The 22,088-nt window shown below is 39.5% G+C and overlaps 2 protein-coding genes across 2 annotated transcripts in view; both read right to left on the bottom strand.

Moving 5' to 3' along the window:
• htatip2 (HIV-1 Tat interactive protein 2) overlaps positions 1 to 22,088 on the bottom strand; it is a 279,723-nt gene that overhangs the window by 36,174 nt on the left and 221,461 nt on the right. The gene's annotated exons all lie outside the window — the stretch shown is intronic.
• The window catches only part of LOC140301508 (protein kinase C-binding protein NELL1-like), a 250,729-nt gene that overhangs the window by 202,453 nt on the left and 26,188 nt on the right, over positions 1 to 22,088 (bottom strand). The window contains exons 3-4 of the mRNA XM_072379984.1: positions 18,155 to 18,305; positions 54 to 224 (exon numbers count right to left, since the gene is read on the bottom strand). Coding sequence (XP_072236085.1) covers positions 54 to 224; positions 18,155 to 18,305 — 322 coding nt within the window. The remainder of the gene's footprint in view (positions 1 to 53; positions 225 to 18,154; positions 18,306 to 22,088) is intronic.

Here is a 22,088-nt window from a genome sequence, read left to right as displayed (position 1 = left end):
ATCAGCCATTTGCAACAGAGCTATTAAGTTGTTTCCAGCGCCCTGTGTCTTACCTGTTACAGTCGACGTGCAGGAGCAGGTGGGATGCGCTGATTGTGAGGGCGATCTTGTGCCACTGGCCATCAGCGAGGCGGTAGGGGAAGGACTCAGAGCGCGGCTTGCCTTTGAAGCGGTAGTGGTAGCGGATCTCCTCTCTCACACCGCTGCTCTCCAGCTCAAAGTAACTGCAGCAGAAGACGAGAGGTTAGCAATGGTTAGCTTCTTGGACAAGCTCATGACAAACACAGTGTGTCTGCAAGGTCCTATCCAAAGCAGGTTAATTAATTACTCTGTAAAACATTTTAATGAATGATTTATTTCTTGAACAGAATAACTAATTAATTTTTTTGCTCCAGAATGAACAGAGATGCCTTGACCTCTCTGAGAAGAAACCCACTATCTGCATAACGAGAAAAGAAATACAAAGTGAGAATCAGTAAACGCTGCCTTGGTTGAGCCCCTTGTGCCACTGAGATGAGATAACTTTTCATAATTTGGATAACAAATATGCCAATCCACAGTACCAGCAAGATGATAAGAAAATGCAGACACACAGCGTTGAAATAGCTCTTTCTGTAAGGTGGTTGTTCCCAGAGTGAGGCTCAGGACCCTGCTGTGACTCAAAAACATTTCTAACAGCTATTTTTCTGCCTTAATTTTCATAGGAGATAACAACTGTCCTCATAAATGGATTTTAGCAGTGTTTGTCAGGTTTTAGAACGCCACCTCTCAGAGACAGGATTACCAAATCAGATGTAAATGTAACATTTGTTGCGTTAAAGTAAATATTACGGACTTCGGTTGTCTAAAAATTTGATTAGGATGCAGTTAAGATATCACGCGCCTCTGAATTCCGACTGGTCTTGTTAAATGGACTTATATAGCGCTTTTCCAGTCTAACTGACCATTCAAAGTGCTTCTAACACTACATGCCACATTCACCCACACTCATACAGCACATCTTAGGATACTACACATAACTACGTGCTTTCTAATCATTCATACACACATTCATACCCTGATGGATACATCGGGAGGATACGCGGGGTTCAGTGTCTTGCCCAAGGACGCTTCGACATGTAGCCCGGGGAAGCCAGAGTCAAACCACCAACCTTCAGATTGCTGGGTGACTGCTCTTCCTCCTGAGCTACAGCCGCCCTAGTTTTCACTTTAAAAAAAAAAAACGTATATTTTCTGCTCAGATGTCACCTTTTTCTTAATGTTTTTTTATCACCAGCTAGGTCATAACTAAAATCATTTGCATTCACAAACATGCATTGCAACGCTATAGGTTGATAAAAGGCTAATTTGACTAAACAGGACCAAGTTTGTGTGACAGAGTGCCATCACTTTCAAAGTAAGAAACTTAAAGCTACAGAACCTAAGTATATACTTTCTCTTTAACAGGAGAAAAAATGTTGGGTCATATTTGGAGATCATGCATGGAGAAATCCAGGAACTTATATTTGATGACCAATCCTCCCAGAGCAAGGTCAAGGTCACGTTTATTTATAGAGCACCTTACAACAACCTTGGTTGACCAAAATGCTTTACAAAAATGAACAACAACATAATCCAAAGATAAATTTCACAGAGATCATTTACAATTGACACACAAAGACAACTTTTGTCTGACCCAGGTCCGAAAGCATGGGAGAAGAGGTGGGTTTTAAGAGAGGATTTAAAAATTTCCAGGGTTCCTTACGACTGGATATACAGCGGTCAACTATTCCACATCTTAGGGGCAACCACTGCAAAAGCTTGATCGCATTTAGTTTTAAGCCTACATTTAGGCACATCCAGGTATAGTTCGTTAACAGACCTCAGAGCTCTGACTGGTCTGTGAACATGTATGAGTTCAGCTAAATATTCGGGGGCCAAACCGTTCAAAATTTTAAAAACAAACATCAGGATCTTCAAATCATTTCTGAACTGGACAGGAAGCCAGTGCAGAGAGGCCAGAACTGGGGTTATATGTTCCCGTTTCTTTGTACCTGTTAAAAGACGACCAGCAGTATTTTTCACAAGCTGAATGCGTCGCAGAGAGCGCTGGTCTAAACCTACGTAAATTTGTACCTTCGCCAGGTCACTAAGAAAGAGGTATGGTTTTATCCTGGCCAGAAGTCGTAGCTAGAAAAGGGTACTTTTGACTACAGAGCCAATTTGCCTGTCAAATTTGAACTCACTGTCAAGAGTGACACCCAAGGCTCTTTATGACAGAGTAGTTTTTCAAACCCAGGGAGGAGCACAGAGCATTAGCACAATCACTGCAAAGTCCATGACGCCCAAACACTGTGACTTCTGTCTTACTGTCATTTAGATTTAGGAAGCTGAGGCTCATCCAAGTCTTGATGTCAGTTATACAGGCAAGTAGAGTTTGTACAGACTTTTTACTGTTAATTTGTAAGGGGAGATAAATCTGAACATCATCAGCGTAAGAATGAAAAGAGACATTATGCCTGGATGAATGGATCCAGGCGGCAACATGTACAGTGAGAATAATAAAGGACCTAAAATAGATTCTTGAGGCACCCCAGAAGAAGAACACGGAAGAAAGTAGAAGAAAAACCTCCCAAATGAACTGAGAAGCTCCTGTCAGTCAGGTAGAGCAACACATATCTGTTTAATTTTACAACAACAACTAAATACATCAGGAACCAAAAGTTTCTTTTCCTCTCCCTACCAAATAAAACTTTGTGAAATATTTCAAATGGAAAGTCTGGCCTCCAAATATTTAATGCAACTCAACTTTTTTTCAATGATGCAGTTGTATACGGTCAGCAATGGGACAATTATTGTATAAACATTCATGATCATACGTAAAAGGAATCATTCCAAATTTGAACACCTCATTTGAGTGATAAATAAAGGATTTAGTCCTCATTTTGATGTAAAGGAGAATTGGTTTTCTGCCATTTTCTGTCTCTCCTTATATTCTTCTCTGATTATAGAAATGAACAATCATCTGTGTTACCCAGCTGATAACACCATTGTGTACATATAGTATTAAGGACAGTGAATGTACGCCTTGCTGGCACAAGTTCTCAGCGTAAGCTGAAAGTAAAAAGTTTGTCAACCCAAACTTAAAAAAGAATGATATTTCTGTCTCGGTTTAACCTCCTATCCTCACTTTTTTGACAGAGCCCCTCTCTGCACCATGTGGGCTCCACTTTCCACCCTCATCAGCCACGCTAAATTAAAAGCCAGCAGAAGTCACAGTCAGAAGCTGCTCAAGAGCTGCAGGCAACCAGCCATGATATTTCAGCCTCCCTGCAGCCACAAATGACCCTAAAACTGGGACTTCTGGTCCCTAACCACACGCGCACACACACAGACGCACACATTTAAACAAAACTATACAGTGACTAGCTAGCTTAGTTCTCCAGTGCAAAACCTAAAAGCAGCACAGAACAACACTTATTTCAATATGTTCAGCCACACAATAACATCCTTTGGTGAAAAAGATTCACCAAAGGATCACATCTATTTAATGCCAAAGCTCGACAGCTCTCATGCATATGAAAAGGGAACCCCACTTCACAATGCTGATTTTTCCATGTTCTCGTTTGATGAATGATGGAAACCGAGAAGAACTGATAAGAAGTCACAATTTACAACTATAATGCACACAGGGGTAAAACGTAAAACAAAGAAGGGGTGCAATGCACTGTAAAGCACCTTTACAACAAAGACTTTGAGTGAGAAATGTATTGTTTGATTAACACAGTGTTTCTCAATCCTGGTCCTCAAGGCACCCCACCCTGCATGTTTTCCATGTTTCCCTGCTCCAGCACACCAGATTCAAATGAATGGGTCAGGTCTTTAAGCTCTGCAGAGGGCTAATTCTAAAGATAAGTTTGAGGCAGAAATAAAACCTTAAATACTTTTTCAAGGAAATGTTAAAGACTAGTGTTATTCAACACATGCAATGTAAATAAAAATATTAATGTGAGGCGCAGTTTGCATCTGACCCATGCACTTTAGACCATAAATAAATTCTTATTTTTCACACAAAACATAAATTCTAAACTCAGTACACATAATACAGAGCCTAAACTGGCTCTATAATATGACTTTTATTGGTCATATACATAGATTTCTATGTACAAAGAAAGGAATTAAGGAAACAATTTGTTGCAACCAAGAAAAAGCGAGAAAACAAAAGGAAGTGCTAATCAGCAGATGCTGCCTTGCACGTTCATCTCCGCTCAAACCACTCTACACAGCTAATGATAGCGCATCAACCCCCCACACGCAGACTGACTTAATATTAAAACAATTATCACACAGGAAATTAACAAGCATCACAGGGAAATGTTTCTCTACAACACTGAATTGCATTTGCATGCATAGAGTAGTAGTTGCCTGCTCGTGTAAGAGAAAAGTAGCGTCAGTGTGTGCGTGAGTGGCCGGTCTGGCAATCTCTGTACAGCATGTCATCATTCTGAAATTAAATGAATACATCGCTCTGTGCCTGAGCTGGGCACAGACCTGACAGCCCATCTCAATCATGCTGCAGGAGGCAGAGCCGCTGATACTTGTCAGTTGGTGAAGAATCATTTGCATTGAACGAGGAGTAAAATGAGAATGAGAGCTCTCCAGCTTCGCCTCTCCCACTGATGGAAACCTCCTCAGGGCTTCGAGAGGCCCAAAATCACTGAAGCACTGTTATCCTGATTTGACTCATGAAATAATAATCAAAGGCATTAACTCCACTTCACGGCTAGTGTTTATTTTATGAAGTATTTAGTGGTAGCTATTGTATGCCTGTATTACAGCACATTTAATGGGTAGTCCATTGGCAGGCAGTTCATTTGTTATGAATAGTGCAGCTTGACAGACAAAATAAATTGCATATCTGTGTTGGTGCTTCTTGGTACATAATCTATTAAAAATGAATGAATCAAAGGCTTTCTTTTTATTGATAATCCTTTCATAAGCAGCAGAGTACAAAGCTGCTGATTCACTAATGGTAACTGCATGAACTGAACAGACTCCAGCTGTGAGCATCCAGAGTAAGAAAAAGTATGTTTGCATATCAAACATAAAGAAAAAAGAAAAAGTCTGACAGTAGTAGAAAGATTCTTGTATAGATTAAGAGCTTAGATTAGATATAACCTCTACTGAAAAAAAAAAAAAAAAAGAAGTGAGCAAACAGGGAAAAAGAAAGCAGGGGATGAGCATGAATGGCTTCTGAGCTATATGTGTGTTGCTGAGGCTGTGTCCTAAGATAAACTGTTTTGAAGGCGAGATAAGTGTCGATAAGCATCACTGTATAAACCAGAGTGAAACCATCCACTTTTTATGTCCTCCAGATCTGTACAAAAGATGCACTTCTAAGCCACACTTTACAGAAGTAAAAGAAATTTTTTGGGCGGCCGTTGCTTAGCGGTCGTCCATTAACCTGAAGGTTGGTGGTTCGATCCCCACTCTCACCGCTCAAAAGATTGGTTAACTGACAGCTGGAGGGGTGGTAGTTCACCTCCTTGTCACGGCTGAGGTGCCCTTGAGCAAGGCACCATACCCCCATGCTCCCCGGGCACTGTGATTGGCTGCCCACCACTCTAGTGTATAGCATCTGTCTCTGAGTATGTGACCCTGTGCATGTCAACAGGTGCCAACCTGGATGGGTTAAAAGCAGAGGACAAATTTAGTGTGTATGCATGACAAATAAATCTGATCTCTTAATCTTCTGTCTGAATTTGATACAACTGAACTGGGACATCACTTGTGAATTACAATATCAAAAAAATGTTAATGTTTCTTTCATGAACTACAGCAACTAAGAAATATTTGAAAACACAGCATTCACTTGGAAACCCTATAGTTAACTCACTGCATCTTTTGAGTCTGATTTTAGTCTCGACATTTTAGTTTTTTGGCGCAGTAAAGCACGATACTTCAACGTGTTCACAAGTGGTGGCTTATCCGACATGGCAGGTATACTGCAAGTACTGAAGTTTTATGGAACTTAATACAACTGGCTGCTGGAGCCAAAAAACATCACTCTTGGGAGCATACCAGAAAGCCAAAAGTGACTTTTCACTATGGGACTGGAAACAATCATCTGATCTTTTGTCAATATATATGTACAGAGAAAGCTAATTTTTTTTCTCGAATAGTTGGCACTGTAAACAATTACTGTTTAAACTTACAGTGTAAAGTTTTGGTATTTAAACCATCTAAATAGGGAACTTAATCATGTCTGCCTATGGTTCTTTCAAGTCAGCGTTAACTAAGGAGCTATAGCTAATTCCTGAATATAACAAGAATCATTATATATGTGTTGCAAACCTAATCTTTAGTTACAGGCTCTGGGTAGTGACTAAAAGAACGTTAGCACTAAAAACTAGCTTCCTCTAGCCAACTAGGGTGGCTCAGGCATCTGGTCAGAACACCCGCTGGAAATCTCCCAAGGAAGAAGTTTCAGGCATGTGCAACTGGGGGGAGACCTAGGGGCAGACCCATGATGAAGGGAGGAGATTACATCCCTTGACTGGCTTGGGAATGCTTCAGAGTCCCTCCGGAAGAGCTGTAGGAAATGTCTGGGGATCTCTACTCAGACTGTTGCCCCCATGACCCGATTCTGAGGATGGATGGATGGATAGATAGATGATAATGTAATACAAATGTAGGGATTTGTCTTGGCAAGAGTGCTCAGAGACCCACTAACCGCTTATCACAGTAATTTTGCACACTGATATATGCTACAACGGTAATGTGACCTGACTGTACTTTACATATGAAGAAGCTTAACCATACACTGAGCAGCCACAACATTAAAACCACAGAGGAAGTGAGGTGAATAAAATTAAACATCTTCTTGCTGTGCATTGTTCTTTTGGAAACCTTCATCAATATTACTTTGACTGAAACCACTCACTGAAACATTGTTACAGACCGAGCAGTTGGTGATTAAGTCTTAAATTTATCGCGGTCATAACAGATTAAAACATAGCACATCATTTGATTTCTAAGTCTTAAAACAACAGTTGTATCCTTCTTGCTTATGGCATTCTAAAATCTGTCTCACCAAGCTGTGAGCAGTTCTCACTGAATATCTATTTAGCTAAAGACTTGTATCTGGTTAAATCTTCTCAATGTCAAATGCTTTTTCTCTGCATGCACAGTCTTGTAAAATGTGATTTTGTACTAAATGTAAATTTGTACCAATAAAACCTAAAATGGTGTTTACAAACGAGTTTGAACTGTGCTTGAATTAGAGCTGCACAATATTAGAAAAACATGAATATTGTTGTATAGAGATTCCTCGCTCTATTCAATGACTCGTGAAATACAAACAAGTACTTTAGCATATGGCTTTAGTTCCCACTTCTTGACATGCATGCGAATAAGGTGGAATAATTCTGCACCGGAGGAGGCGGGATGCAAGTTCAGAACTAACACACACACACGCTGACATGTTTAGCATCCATATTTACTTCAGTAAAGGCAGTGTGATGCGTGTGACATCACATCTTCTTCTGCACATGCAGGAATTCTGAACTGAGCATTAAGACCTGCAGTGTGAATGTAGATTAGTTGTAGAACACTCACAGAGACAACCTGAAGTTGGCGGCAACCATCATTTACACACCTGTGCTTGTCCTGTTAGTTCAAGTCAAAATGGCGGTGAAATATCAATATCGACTTATACGATATTGCGCAACACAGCCATAATGATAAATCTTTGCAATTTCACAAAAGATGCTCAAATGCCACACCAAACGCAGTCCTTTTGCTATAGCAGATGACAGTTTTAACAGAATACGGTCAGGATTAACTTGTGATAAGAAAAAAAAAAATCAATTACTTTTTCATCTGTTTTTTGGTGCTGTCAGATGTGTATTTGGGTCGTTGTCCTGCTGAAACACCTTCCCACAGCACTGATAAACGCACTGGTAATGGGAAATGGTCTACACTTAGCTCTTTTTTCTCTCTTTTTCAAGGTGGTTGAAATTCACACAAACTCTTACAGGGCTTATATTATATATGCACTCTGTAACTTCTATCTCTACAATCGCATACAGATGCACACAGAAGGCTATGTGGAGCTTGCGGTCTTGCTTTGGACACTTCGACATGTGAAGGAGGTTCGAACTGAACTATTAACCTTCTGGTTGGAGGACTTTCTTTTGATTTGAAGGTTAAATCTTTTGAATTCACCCTTTCTTTGATATATTTAGTATTTCAAATACCATCAGATCCATATCATGACAGAAGCTCCAGCTAGTTTTATCATTTTTGTTTTTTCTAAGTGCTGCTACCTTTAAGTGCTTCAGTTGAAAAGGGGTTAAAGGATATGTGGTGATTGCTCACAGCCTTTGGAAATGTTTTCTTTTAATAATGACATCTCTGATACTCCTTGGCAGTGTTTATTTTACAACTTGGATGAAATCAGGTCCCTGCTCTCATCAGACCAGCATTTATTGTTGTTTGCTGAAAATGTTCTTAACAGGAGCATTTGATCTCTTTCTCACAGGGACTTTGTCTCCCTTACTTTAATAAACGCATTTGAAAAAACATCCGACTGATTATCTAATTTGCAGTTGCAGATCTGACAATCAAATTAATTGCTGTGCTTATAACTGTGGTTCAAGATTTCTTAGAGCTAATGCACATTCCAGTGTCTATACAAGTGGCATCAGTGTTCTGTGACCAGAAAAGGAGGTGACGATTCAAACTGCTGAGAGAGAAAAAAAAAGGTTCCCGAGGTGAAGTTTGTGGGCAGCAGAAGAGTCTTACAGAGTCCTGCGACAACTTCAGGAAGAGGCTGTTGGGGTGACAAGTGATCTTTATCAAAACACAGTGTAAAAAATGAAGTTTTGAAAATGAATGGCTGCTGGAATGAGTGCTGGGTTGCCTGTGTATCAACCTGTCCTTTTATTTCACCTCCAGTGTCATACAGCTATTTTATGGAGGGCCACTGACAACCAATTATCTGCTCAATAGGGAGGGTCATCCCCCTGGAGCTTGTCTGTGGAGCGGGAAGAGGAGGTAAATCAGATACTACCCTAGCAAAACACACCAATGCTTCAAAGTACTGACCTGGAAAATCTGACCAAGATTGGTTGTGTGACACTGTGCTTCCGTTCTCACAGGATGACCATTCTTGTTAGTAGTTCCTGGGCTCAGCAAATATTCCCATAATGCTGGAAAGTCATGGCAGATAGGTGCAGCTTTCACAGTCAAGCACAGCTTGAGGTTTATAGATTGATGAGACATGATTTGCTGGAAGAAAATCAATTCTAATTTTCAAATGTTGGACTATCAAATGTGGGATTATTAACAGGATAGGACAGAGCAAGACTCACAGGTTCTTGGCAATGAAAGTGTAAGGTTTAAAATGTACATTAACAAGCCAGAGAAGGTGATATCAGCGTACAGGGCCTGGAAGAGTTAGTAAAACACTTTCACTTTTATCCATCTCCCAAAATTCCAAGGCATCAGGCATGAATCTTCATGCATTCATAGCATCAGTCACTTAATTTTGACAATAGAATTATTTTGTTCCTGTAATTACCATGGTCCAAGATGCACTTTTCTTTAATCGTCTGTTAGAATTTTCCAAAAAGATTTAAAAAAGAGTAAAAACTCCAACATTAGAAATTAATCAAACAGTGCTGCTACTATATGATTTCTGCTGCACTCGTGGTAATCAGAGGATCTGCTCTGTGCTGAAAAACTAAACAAGAGGAAATTAATTGATTAGCTTTTTTTCCCCCAAAAGAAAGTGCTCTTTTCTATATGAGAAGGTCAAAATGATGGTCAAAAAGCTGGTGAAGGTCTCTGGAATCAAAGACTTTTGGGTAGGTGGAGGAGCTGTGGCTGTCTCAGGACATTCTTGTCATTTACACCAGCAATAAACACAGTTGGTGTTTAAATGTTCCTCTCTATTGCCAATAAGCAAATAGAGCCACCACTGTGTCGTGCAAGGTTTTTTTTCTCCTGTGGGCTTAATGCTCTTCGAGGCTTTCTTCTTATAAGGCTTTTTCAGCAGAGGTGGAACTGCACTTTCCAGTGAAAGGTTATGTTTACAAAATGTGATCCATACCTTAATGTTTAGTCCGTAAATTGCATTCTAAGTCTAAATGATCCAGGCTGGCCTGTTGAGCTTCATCTCAATGATATTCCTCATAACACAGCTCACCAGTAGCAACCACTTTCCATCTTGGAGCTCATTTAAGCAATTTTCTTGTCAACGAAGACTGAAAATCTCTTTTTTTACCTCCAACTTTATAACGCACGCTTTGTAGGCACAAAACTGATATCCACAAACAAGCTATGCAGCAGACAGACATAGATATCAACAAGCTTGCAGCAAATGATCAATCTTGCAGCTCAAAAGCCAGAAATTCTCATCATGAGTTGACAAAAATTAGACCAAATCCCAAAGCAGAGCCAATATCACACTTACTGCGTCTCATCAGTTGGAGTCAAACAACTCTGGCAGGGTGTTGAATTTCCTCTATTCTGCTGGATGTGAAAATACAACTGTTAGCCATATCAACTCGGAAGTTTGGCCCATACGAGGACAAAAATAAATAGTGTTCAGTGGAAAAACTCTCCAGGTTTCAAGTCTGTTTACAATGTCATAATTTAAGAGACATGAAACTACATCTACGCTTCAAGTCAAGATGGTGTCGATGTACAAGCAAGAATTATTTCAAAAAGAGACAAAGCAGTGGCAGAAAAAAATCTGTAGAATAAGGAAGAAAAAAAAAAGCCGCATTTTATTCAGACTAGGACATTTCAAAGCCTCAGAGGGAATAATTTGCACTACAACACCTCTTTCCTCTTAAAGCAAACACAGCCAGTAAGTTCACACCCTGGGATAATCTGAGCACAGCGTGGAGACAGGGTGTCTAACAGAGTTGAGAGGCTGCGGCTCATCTATCAGCCCTACCCCACGGGGCAGATACCAGGAGCTCAGTGTCGATGCTCGCAGGTTCACCCCCTCAAACATTCACACACAAAATTCAACTAACAGCAAGACAAATTCAGCAGATTTCTGGAGCTGTTGAAAAAATAGACAAAGGGTAAGAGAGTGGCATCACAGTTTAGCTGTAGAACAGTTGAGACTTACTAAATCACACTGCATACAAAAGATTGAAAAACAAACAGTTAATATTGTGGCAGATGATTTCCACAGTGCCTCTTATCATGAAATCCAATTTATTTTCAAAGCTGCTATTGAATGTGCATGTCAGGGTGGTATGCAGAGTATTTGTTTAACCTATCAAGGACTTCAAAATCACAAAACTACAAAAAAAAAAAAAAAAAAAAAACGACCTGGATATCGCAACACTTCTCTTGCCAGGTGGGTAGCTAATCACCTGGACTTTCTTACGGTTGTGAATGCACGTTTAATGTACCACATGTTTTTTAAAGCTGGTTTAACTAACTAGTTTCACAATCACTGTGTACACATTTAGTCATATGGAGAATTTTGACTGTACAAAGTCAACAACAGGGAGTTAAGGGCCAGCATTATCCTACCTGTATGTCCCCTTCCCACCGATATAAGGACAATGCACATGAATTAATCCAATAACATTAGACTTTTTAAATCTAAAAGCCAGATTTAGCTGTCAAACTTGATGAAAATGCTGACATTTACTGTGTAACTTGAGAAGAATTAAAGTCTTGCTCTAATTATCCTCCAACTGCAGTAAAAAGATTTCCACTGTGAATCAAATATTTAGTGCATCCAACTTCCCTCTGTTCACCAACGTTCACAAACTTTTTACCACAGAAAGTCTCCACAAACAAGCCATTCTTCTCCTCAGCAAGTTTCATAAAAGAGAACAACCTGTAAGCACTTATGAGCAGAGTGATAAAGGGTGGGCAGGTGAACAGAGCAGCTGCAGGAGCTGGCTGAGCATATTTGGAGTTTGAGTGCTCAGGTGGGAAGAGCAGTGGATAGCCCAGGCTTTGAGTTAGTTCATCACAGAGCCTCTGCCACTTGCTGACAATGAAACTGTTCCTGGGACCAAGAAAATTGCTGTCTGGGCAAAAATCCTCTCCTTTGTTGTATTCAGACAAGTGGAGCAGCAATAAACCCTCCTCCACATTCCTCGGTGCTGGGCATAACTAGAAAAAAATAACACTTCTTCTGCTTTTGCGATGAGTTCTTAGAAATACCAGCATTCAAAAGACATTTTCACTTTGAGGATAAGGAGAGCGGATGATGAGAGGAGGGACGAGAGAAGGATATTATCATATTATGAAAACTGGGCTAGCAAGGTAGGTGGGAGGGAAGAGGGGCTGGTTCAGCTTGAGAGAGGGATGTAAGTAAGTGATGAAAGGAAAGAGAGGAAATGTATGGTTGGATTTGGCCGAGCTTTAAAGCTACAGTGGCTGTCGGTTAGCTCACTGAATTGTAGGCCTGTGTTTTAATGGAAAAGAATGGGCATCAGGAAAGGACTCTAATAGGGCCTTCTGAGAGGATTCAGAAGTTCAGAACAAATCCTTGGTCACAGAGGAGCACAGGTCTGCACCAAGCCAGTAAAGGATCTGTCCATCTCGCCAAATTTAATTACACTAGCAGTGTGGCAGTCTGACTCACACAGCAGCTTGTCTCAAAATAACTTCAGCCTAGTGTGGCTTGGCAAGATTTGCAATCCAATATCTTTTCTTTTTTTTTATAATACCTGGCAATACATCACATATAAAGATAAATAAATGTCCTATAAACTGACTTCAAGTTTACTCTGAAACATTTAGTAGGTAAGAGCCAAAATACTCTAATAGTCTGTATTTCATTGCAAATATCACAAGTCAGTTCACCCGATCTACAAAAAAGAAAAAGAAAGGCTCTTTTCTAAGTATCTGGAAATACTGATGCCGTTTCAGGCGTTGAGATTTAGAGAATATCGACATGTTCCACTTCAGCAGAAATGTTTCCTGCCAAAAGCAGCATTCTTGTTCCTCTCAGTGACCCACAGATCAAACTAGACAGATTGTTACAGCTCCACAAATCCTCATAGGAAGGAGTCACACTGGACAGAACAAACCTCATTTTGACCAGACAGACAACTGCTCCAATTGCTGTACTTTTACCCAAAAGGAAAATAAATAAATAAATGCAGCCTTCTTCTGACCATGACCACGGCTGTTTCAGGTCATTTTTGCCTGAATCCAACAAAATCATAACCACGCACCAGTAGGCACACACAAGCACTTTCATTTCACAAAAAAGGGATTTCGAGTAAGAGTATAGCCTGCGTACAGTCTAGAATAATTTTGCTTAATAATCAATTTGTCAAAAAAAAAATTTTTTTAAAAGACTGATATTCGTATTACTTATTCTGTAAAGCTTTATGGCACCAACTGTCTCTAGGTACTCTACTTCAACAATTCTGTGTTTCAATAAGAAAAACTTGTAAATAAATAAAGAAAAGGCAGATTTAGCAGGATAATCCAAAGATTATTTAAAAAAAAAGAAACAGTAAGAACAAAATGTACTAGAAATAACAAAATGATTCCATCTCAGTCATGATCCATTAAAGATGTGTATTTCTCAGCAGAGAGTTCACCATTTTTTGTATTTTCCATCTTTCTTGCTGTGTTCAGGACATTATTGGGGCCAAAGACAAGAAAATGATCATATAAATGTAATAATAAATAGCCGTTTCCTTCCTCCTCACCGTTCTTCTGGGTTAACGTCTGTACGATATTACATTCAGGCTCTCTCGGAATAACAAGGGACACTGAAAATCTGCAACTGTATGGTATTTCCTTTGTATTGTGTGTGTTGGCACGCAGAGGCACAGGTGTCCTAATCTGTGCTTTAAAATGAGCTCTTTTCCTCACATTTACCACTTCTTTATGTGACTGGCCACATTTTATCATCCAAACGGTGGTCTCCAGGCGCATAAATGCGGTAATTTACATCAAACATCACAACTGCAAATATCATTATACAGAACATTACACTTGTATATTCTTAAAATTTAGGATTTGATTTTACAGAGCAGTGCATAATTGGTTTAGTTTGGAATTAGTTCGTTTACACGGATACGACACTGTATACTAAAATAAGTGTGCACATTTTAGTTCACACTGGATTGTGTTTTGAACTGGTTGCTTACTTTGTTACTTTAGCTGAAGCTGCTCCAGGCCGTTGGCTCACTAAAAGGTGGTAAATGGGTGGGGCAGGCCTATATGGTGAAACCAGGAAATTGGACCATACCACAACTCAACATCATGGAGGGGTTGTTGTGTTAGCTTTAGTTAGGTTTTTAGTGTGTTCTACCCCTTTTGTGTTTTTGTGGGCTGATCAACTATTTAAGTTTCCCTTTTGTCTTACTTTTGTCTCACTAGAAACATTTCCTTTTCAAGGAAAAGTTTGAAAAGTTTGTTTGAGTTACCAGCTGTTTTGTGAAAACTTTGACCTCTTTTATGGGCCCATTTTCTTGTTGTTACTTTGTATACTTTTATTATTTTGGGTTAAATAAAACACCCTTTTTCACTCCAACCTGTGCCTTATTGTCCTTACTGCTCGGTCCATCACATAACAGGACCAGATTTGAAGGCTGCATTTGCAAACTGTTATCAGAAGAGTAGCTTAGTCCATCCTTAACATTATGAGTTAGAATTTAGAGCCCAATAACTCCAATGACACTGGTATATGAGTTTCATAAAAAAAATGGTGGCATCAGAGTTATTAATAGCAACAAACTATAACTAAGAGTTGTGAAAGATAAACAAACAAAATGCCACAAAAGTATTAACCACACATTTCTATGGTTTCAGCCCAGTTTATAAAACAAGGACAGAATCTGTGTTTTGCATGGATACATTCAACTGTTAGTAACAACCAGAAATGTGGTGATGTAATTTAGAGAACAGTCCCATCAAAAATAAAATCTCTACCCCAAACACATATTTTCAAGCAATAAAAATACCATAAGTGGCTCAGAAATGTCTGACAACATGTGTGTTTGAGTGTGACTGAGTGTCGTCATCTCACTCCTGTGAGATACAAATGTTGCATGATGCACGTTATGGTGCCGGAGGCAGGAGGGCATACAGTCAACTGGCCCCATTTAGCCTTGCCTTGCTGTTGTTTGGTGAGCCCACTGTGCAACAATTAAGCCTGCAGGTTATGTCACAGAGAAACTGAAAAAGACCAACAGAGACAGAGAGAAAGAACAGGGACTGAAAGGCAACTCTAAGCCCAGTCCAGAACAGGACATTTCTCCCCAACAATGGACTGTAACACTTGGTGCTTAGAGAAGCAAATGCTCATGGATCAGCAGGTAACTTAAATTTAGAAAGTAGTCGGAAAGTACTTTCCAACTCGAAAATTCAGCTTATCATTGGCCTTTTCGTTTCCAGCTGCATGGTGCAAATTCTGAGTTCCCATTTGTCAACGACTGTAGAACTATAAAACAAAAGTAGTTGCTTGTTTTCTATAGTTTGTTTGTAGGTAAAGTGCATGCACTGGGTTTAGATCAGGTGGTTGACTCACACATTATTCCACTGCTTTCCATATGAAATTAAAAGAAATATACTATAGTTGATTAATCAATTCTAAAACTCACGGTACTGCTGCACAATGACCTATTTAATCAGGTTTGCTGTATTTTGCAGAATCTGAGCAAACAACACATTCTACAATAAATCTCTAAGACTTAGGGCTGCACAATTAAATAAATTTTGATCTCAATTTTGTTTTTGATTTTCTACAATTGAACGGACACGATCGTCTGATATCTAAAATGTGGGCTCCGCCAACGCAAGGAAAAAGCAAATCACGCTCTGCCTGTTGACCATGTGCCTGCATCTGCCAATCACAGCAGGGCACAATTAAATGTTTCCTAGATGAAGCTAGGGAAAGCAGCTACATAAGGAAAGATATACGAAAGCAAAACAGAAACCAAATATCTGACAGCGGAGGGAGAAGAGCTTGTCCCTTAACACGGACCGTTATCTGGTGCGCTGCAAAGCAAAGCAACTAACTTAATAAACCATCTGAAAATACACAAAAAACTGCAGTGTGACGATTGTCAAGAAAAGGCCAAGAAAAACAGTGTCACTGTTGTTAACATGACTGGTCCAACATCAACCATAACCTTATTTGTTTTCAAGATGTTTAACTATTGAAACACAATGTGGAAGCGAAAGCAGTGCCATGTTGATTCATTCTGTTATAAGTTTTAGTGCTATTTTTAATAAATACTGCTGCAGGATTTAGCTGAATGAGGTTCACCACTTTTATTTGAATGAGAAGACAGGATTTGTACATTAGCAGCAATGTAGCACAATATGGATGAAAGTAGTGTTAAGTTTACATAAAATTGGAATAAAAACTGAATAATCGTGATAAATAACCTTGATCTCAGTATTGATCAAAAATAATTGTGGTTATTATTTTGGCCATAATAGTGCAGCCCTACTGTCTTTTTGGAACTAGTTCCCAGTTTGGGTTCAGGAGGCAGACATCATATTTAGCATTAAAACCGATAAAACTTATTGGCAGGGATGGCTCAGGTGACCTTGAAGCATCAGATCAGTTATGCTGCTATATTACTGGACTGCTGGGTAACCACCCATGATGCACCTGTTCCTCTACCTGCTATCTTTACATTTCACTCTTTTGTATGTTTTTGCCATTTTTGTTGTAATAAACTTAGTTGTTTTTTTTCCTAGAAATCATCCATCCTCTGTCTTCTGTCACATCACCATTAAACCCTAGTGACCCTGAATCATGAGAAACGATGCAAGTTCATATTCTATGGACAATATTTTTTCAAATCTTCACCATACATTTGCCTTCTATAGAAATAATGCTTTTCTAAACCTGGTTTGTCTTTTAAAGAAGATTTTATAACAAAATCCAATCCACTCCTCCATACATGAAATCTTTTCTTAATGGGAGAGAAAGATAAAAATACGATATAAAAATACCGCCTTGGCTTGTGTAAAGGATTTCCTTTATTGTTGAACCACTGTTGTCTTCTGTGGACCTGTAAGGATTTTTTTTTGTTGCACAGCTCAACATTGCATATTTTTTTCCTCAGAATGTTCCTATTGTAACTATTGATTGAGACACCACAGATACTCTGGCTACCTCTCTGGTGGATTTGTTGGTTTTCAGCTGAAGGAAAATGGTGAAATTTCCTTTGCTCACATGCTGTGGGTTCACAGCAACAGTATCCAAGAAAAATGCCACAAATATAAAAAAATAAATATATAAACACCTCTTACCTTCACAGCTGGCTCTGACACTACACCTGAACTCCACTTTCATATTGATCTAATAATTTAAACTTCTTCTTTATTTTTCTTGCCGTCAGTTTTAAAGAAATATATCAAAACTGAAACATACATCAGGTTCTTTAATCTTTAATACAGCATATGTTAGTTTTAAGTATCTATCGAACCTGCAGCTTCGTCAGGCTTTGTTTGCTGCATTTTAGACAGCCAGTTCACTCTTCACAAGCTCCTCCATCAGCTGAGGGTCCATCATCACTTTTTTTTGCAGCAAACACATGTCGCATACACACTCACTCACAAGGCTCACTTTGGCTGTATGTTCTACAGAACTGAAGGCTTTTTACCTTCAGAGGAGAAGAGGAAAATCAATGCTGCCTGCCCTTTAAAACAATTCACAGTTGTAGAGTTTCTTGGGGGGGTCTCACTTCTCTCACTCGGTGATGCCTTACAGCATTTACTTTCTGCAGTAAAATCAGTTATCTGCCACTCATTCCAAAATCCAAATATTCACTCAGCAAAAAAAGCAGCCTTGAATAACACCAGTTGTTAAAGCTCATTACAAGGCCACACTGCTTTACTCAGCAGCTTGATATTGGCTAACATCAGCAGCACTCATTGCTTAGCACCTCACACTCTTTTACAAACACAAAACATGGAAGGCTATTTTACAGCCCTGAGCATACAAGTGGAAGCTGCAATACTCCAGCCAATGACTATTTCCTTCTGACACACTCTGGCAGTAATCACACACTACTCTTTACTTTAACATACATCATCTGCAACCATCTGAGATCACAACTTCTATTTGGTTTCTTTAAAAACGAGTAATTTGGGGAACTCGTGCAGAAAGGGAGCTGCAGGCCAAAAATGAGGGGGATTACGGATGGATTACCTGTGTTCTGACTCGTGGATGGAGAATATGACTCCTGATGTAGAGGACTTCTGCTGGATGGAGGCCAAGAAGGTAAACTCACTTTTACTCCTGAACAGTTGCACCACTCTTTCTGTGATGTGTGCCGGGGCGTGAACTGCTCTCCCAACATCTGAGGGCATAAGATGAAAAGGAAATCATGAGAAATCATGAGCTTGTGTAAACTCTTTTCATAGGCAATGTGCTGCCTGCCCCCTCCATGTGAGCCTGCCAAAAGAATGAGCAACATATTAATCGGGCGAATCAATCGCAAAACACAATTCAACACCTTTGCACTTGCAAAATATATCTTAGACATCCTGGCAGTTCTGTATGGCATGGTGTTTAAGAATAATCTGGTGATGCCAGCAGGCCTTATGAACCCACCTAGAGGGTGATGATAAATTTTGCATAGACATGTGCATTTATTCACACCAAAGAGAATTATTTTTTTCCCTCTTAAAGAAAAAGAGACGTCGGGGGCAATAAATCTGCTTACTTGTAGAGCTCTTGTACACATTTTCAAAGTTTGCTTTTATCTGATCATTTTAGTTTATTGATATCTCAATCTCTTATTTATAGTTTCTGTCATTACCTTTCAAATATGTTAGAATTACAGTTTATAAATAAATTAACTGTTTTTAGTCAGTGTGTCGATAAAACCATAATTAAGTCCACATTGTTTGCGTAGAAGAGGAAGGAAAAAGGCTTTTTTGTAGATGGCGATCACTTCCCAGATTGAGGACTCTTCAGAATTTTACTCTACCAGCCCCCTGAAGACTTTCTACTCATTCGCCTTTTACTCTAATGAGTCATTTATTCATTGCGATCATGACATGGTTACTGACCTTATCAAACCTCCATTTATCAGGGGAGTTAACATGAAAACATCTGTGGTTTTCCTGACAATTGGAAGGTACAAAAGTGTTTTTTGCTTTCCACACAGTGATTGAGATAAATTAAAGGGAAAAACCCTTTGAAAAAAGTGCCTCTAAGTCTCACAACTGAGCTTGTTAACATAAGTGCAATAAAATATTTGAACTGATCCAATCCACCACTGGAGAAGCTGTAGGACGAAAATTATGCCTGAATCCTGTCTAATCTTATATGAAAGGCAAATATTGCTCACAAACCTTAGCTCACGTCATGGGGTCTACATGAGTCCACTGTGTAGTGTTGGGTACATTCTCTGCACTCTGAGGTTTAAAACTCACAGGTCGGGTTATTTCTTCATCTCTTCGTAAATCTCAAAGCCTCCATGTGAGATGTTACAGTAGATGTTTGTTTCTGATAAGTAAATATCAGTTGTGCCAAATTTTGTTGCCCCGGCCCGAACCATGGATTCTTAAAGCCTACACCCAAAGCATTTCTGTTGAGAAAACATATATTTCTATTTAGTCAGTTTAACGTGTGACCTAGTTATTTTTTTAGTGTAGGTGAAAACATGTGCCTGGCCCACCAGAACCGAGGAAAGATCTGAATAAGAAGCTCTCGAGGTGCCACACTGTCAGCTTTACATGACAGACAGTCCAGTGTAGAGAAACCTGTAGTTGTCTCAGCAAAGGGCTTTTAAATCTCCCAAGGGTGACAGTAGCCTGCCTGCCCTCACACTCAGCCTCCCTACTGTCACAGCCCAATTGATGGAGAGCCACTTCCCCCAGACCCCCACCTCTACACCATGCAGTCTCCCTGACCAGAGCCAGACATTAGATCATCCGCTCTAATCTGCAGAGACATGGGCCTTATTTTTATGATGTGAAGATACTGTCAGATTTCAGGTCTATTTACCTCCACCTGACTGACAAGGAAAGAAGGAGCAGTGTCAGACACTTCAAGGTCAACGTCCACATTAATTTACTCTCACATAAAATGCAGCTGATGCTACAAATGTAAATGCTTAACACAGTCAAGTTCAACCTTTTCACAGCCATGATTACTTACAACAAATTGTTGTAATGAGTCCTGCTTGATACAAGCTGAAAACAAACCAACGTAAACTCAATTTTGTGCAATCGAGTTTGGGAGCTTAACTGTGATGATTTATCCTCAGTGATCAGCTCATCACACCTAACAGCTAACAGGATACTGCCTAATGGGATATTATAGTTTGATAAAGTAGTGCATTTAAGAGTCTGTACTGTACACAAAAGTTTCAGACTCTTGTAGACACAAACATACAATTACAGTGATTGAGATAACAGATAAAATGAGAATGTTCGTCTCCCAACAGACGCGTTAAAGCTCAGTTCAGCAGGCAGCAGCCAGCTGTCGCCCCCTCTGCATCTCAATTTTACAGCTCATCACTTTAATCAGGAGCCTGGCGGGTCCTCCCCCTGCTTGGCAAAGCCTTACAGATGGCCTCTTTAAGTGGCAGTGAGGAAGAGGAGCTCAGCTGAGGTCCTGAGAGACCTCATTCACCAAAGACACAGTCAGCCAAGTCTGTGAGGACTTCTGTCTGGCCTGATATGGAAAACTCATGTCACCGTGTCTCGACTAGATAAGCACATTACTGTGCAATGCTCAAGACTTGCCAAGGGCACAAAGGAGATCAGGGCTGAGTTTCCTAAGAGGCCAGAGACCGGCGTGGCAACAAGCGACAAAAAAATGTCTCTTTCTCCAGTTCACTAAGAACAGCAATATAAATTGCCTCCGGCAGGTTTTTTATGTTTGTGTGTGCTGAGCTCAAATGTGTTGAAAGTGCAGTAATAACTGGCTGTAAATTAAAGGGGAATAATTTGAGATGTAATATAGTAAATGTACAATGCAGTAAAAATAAATGTTACCCACGGTGGCTTTAAATGATCACTTCTCTATTTTCATGGATTGATCACAATTATATTTCTAAATCAAGACTTCAATACCTAAAACTCACAGCTTTTCAAAGTAACTGGCAGTTGAAATGGAAAATATTGCACCCTATTGAGAGTGAATTTCTCTCTTTGTTAGCTTGTGGATGGTTTAAAGCAGGGATGTCCAAAGTCGGTCCTCGGGGAACGCTATCCTGCAGGTTTTAGATGTTTCCTGATTCAGATGAATGGATCTCTACAAAAGATTGTTAAGTTCTGCAAAAGCCTGCTAATGATGCATTGATCTGAATACATCTTTAGCATTTTGTTCCACAGTGAAACTAAAAAACATGAACATTCTTCATCAAGACAATCTGAATTCAGCTTGTGTTGAGAACATCTATAAATATTAGGACAAAGACACCACGTTAAAAAAATGACACGACACATATAACAATCTGATTGAATATGAAGTGTTGCTGTGGATTGAAAAAAACGTAATATTTAGAGGTTAATTAGTCCAATCTTACATCTACAGCAGTGAGAGGAAGCATATTAATGTACGGGAAATGTTTCACTCAAGGGGGAACTGTTGACAAAATGACAGCTTCATTAATGTCCTCTCGTCTCAGTGTTACTGTAGAAAAAGGGGAAAATGTATTGATTTTATTTCAAACTGAGGATGAATCCAAGGTGTTCACAGACTGCTGTCATGGTGCTTAAATTGATACTGTAACTCAGTCAAGTCGAAGAAAGTCCATGTTATTTGACAGTGACTGGCAGTTCTCCATAGCAGCAGAAACAGACAGTAAAGAAGTCTTAAATGTGCTCAATATAAGTTGAGAAATGTAAGTATTTCTAACCTTAGATGGGTTTTTTTCTTCTAATGATCTATATGATAACAGGGCGAAAACAACAGCCTATTGAGAGAGAAGGTTGATAATACCAGTACCAGAGCTGCTGTCATTGAGGGAGCCATGATTTTTATTTTCATCATTTATTTACTCATCTATTCAAACACAAGTCTGTGGAAATGTTAGAACTGCTTGCTCTCATGAGATTTCTACGTGGCCCATAGGACCCCATGGATCTCCTTATTCTACTTGTCAGTGTACGAGTTAGATGATTTA

This window comes from Leuresthes tenuis, unplaced genomic scaffold, assembly GCF_036924035.1.
Source record: "Leuresthes tenuis unplaced genomic scaffold, fLeuTen1.0.hap1 SCAF_2, whole genome shotgun sequence".
Taxonomy (NCBI): Eukaryota; Metazoa; Chordata; class Actinopteri; order Atheriniformes; family Atherinopsidae; genus Leuresthes; species Leuresthes tenuis.
Note: the sequence above shows the minus strand (reverse complement) of the source record. Positions and strands in the feature narration are given on the sequence as shown.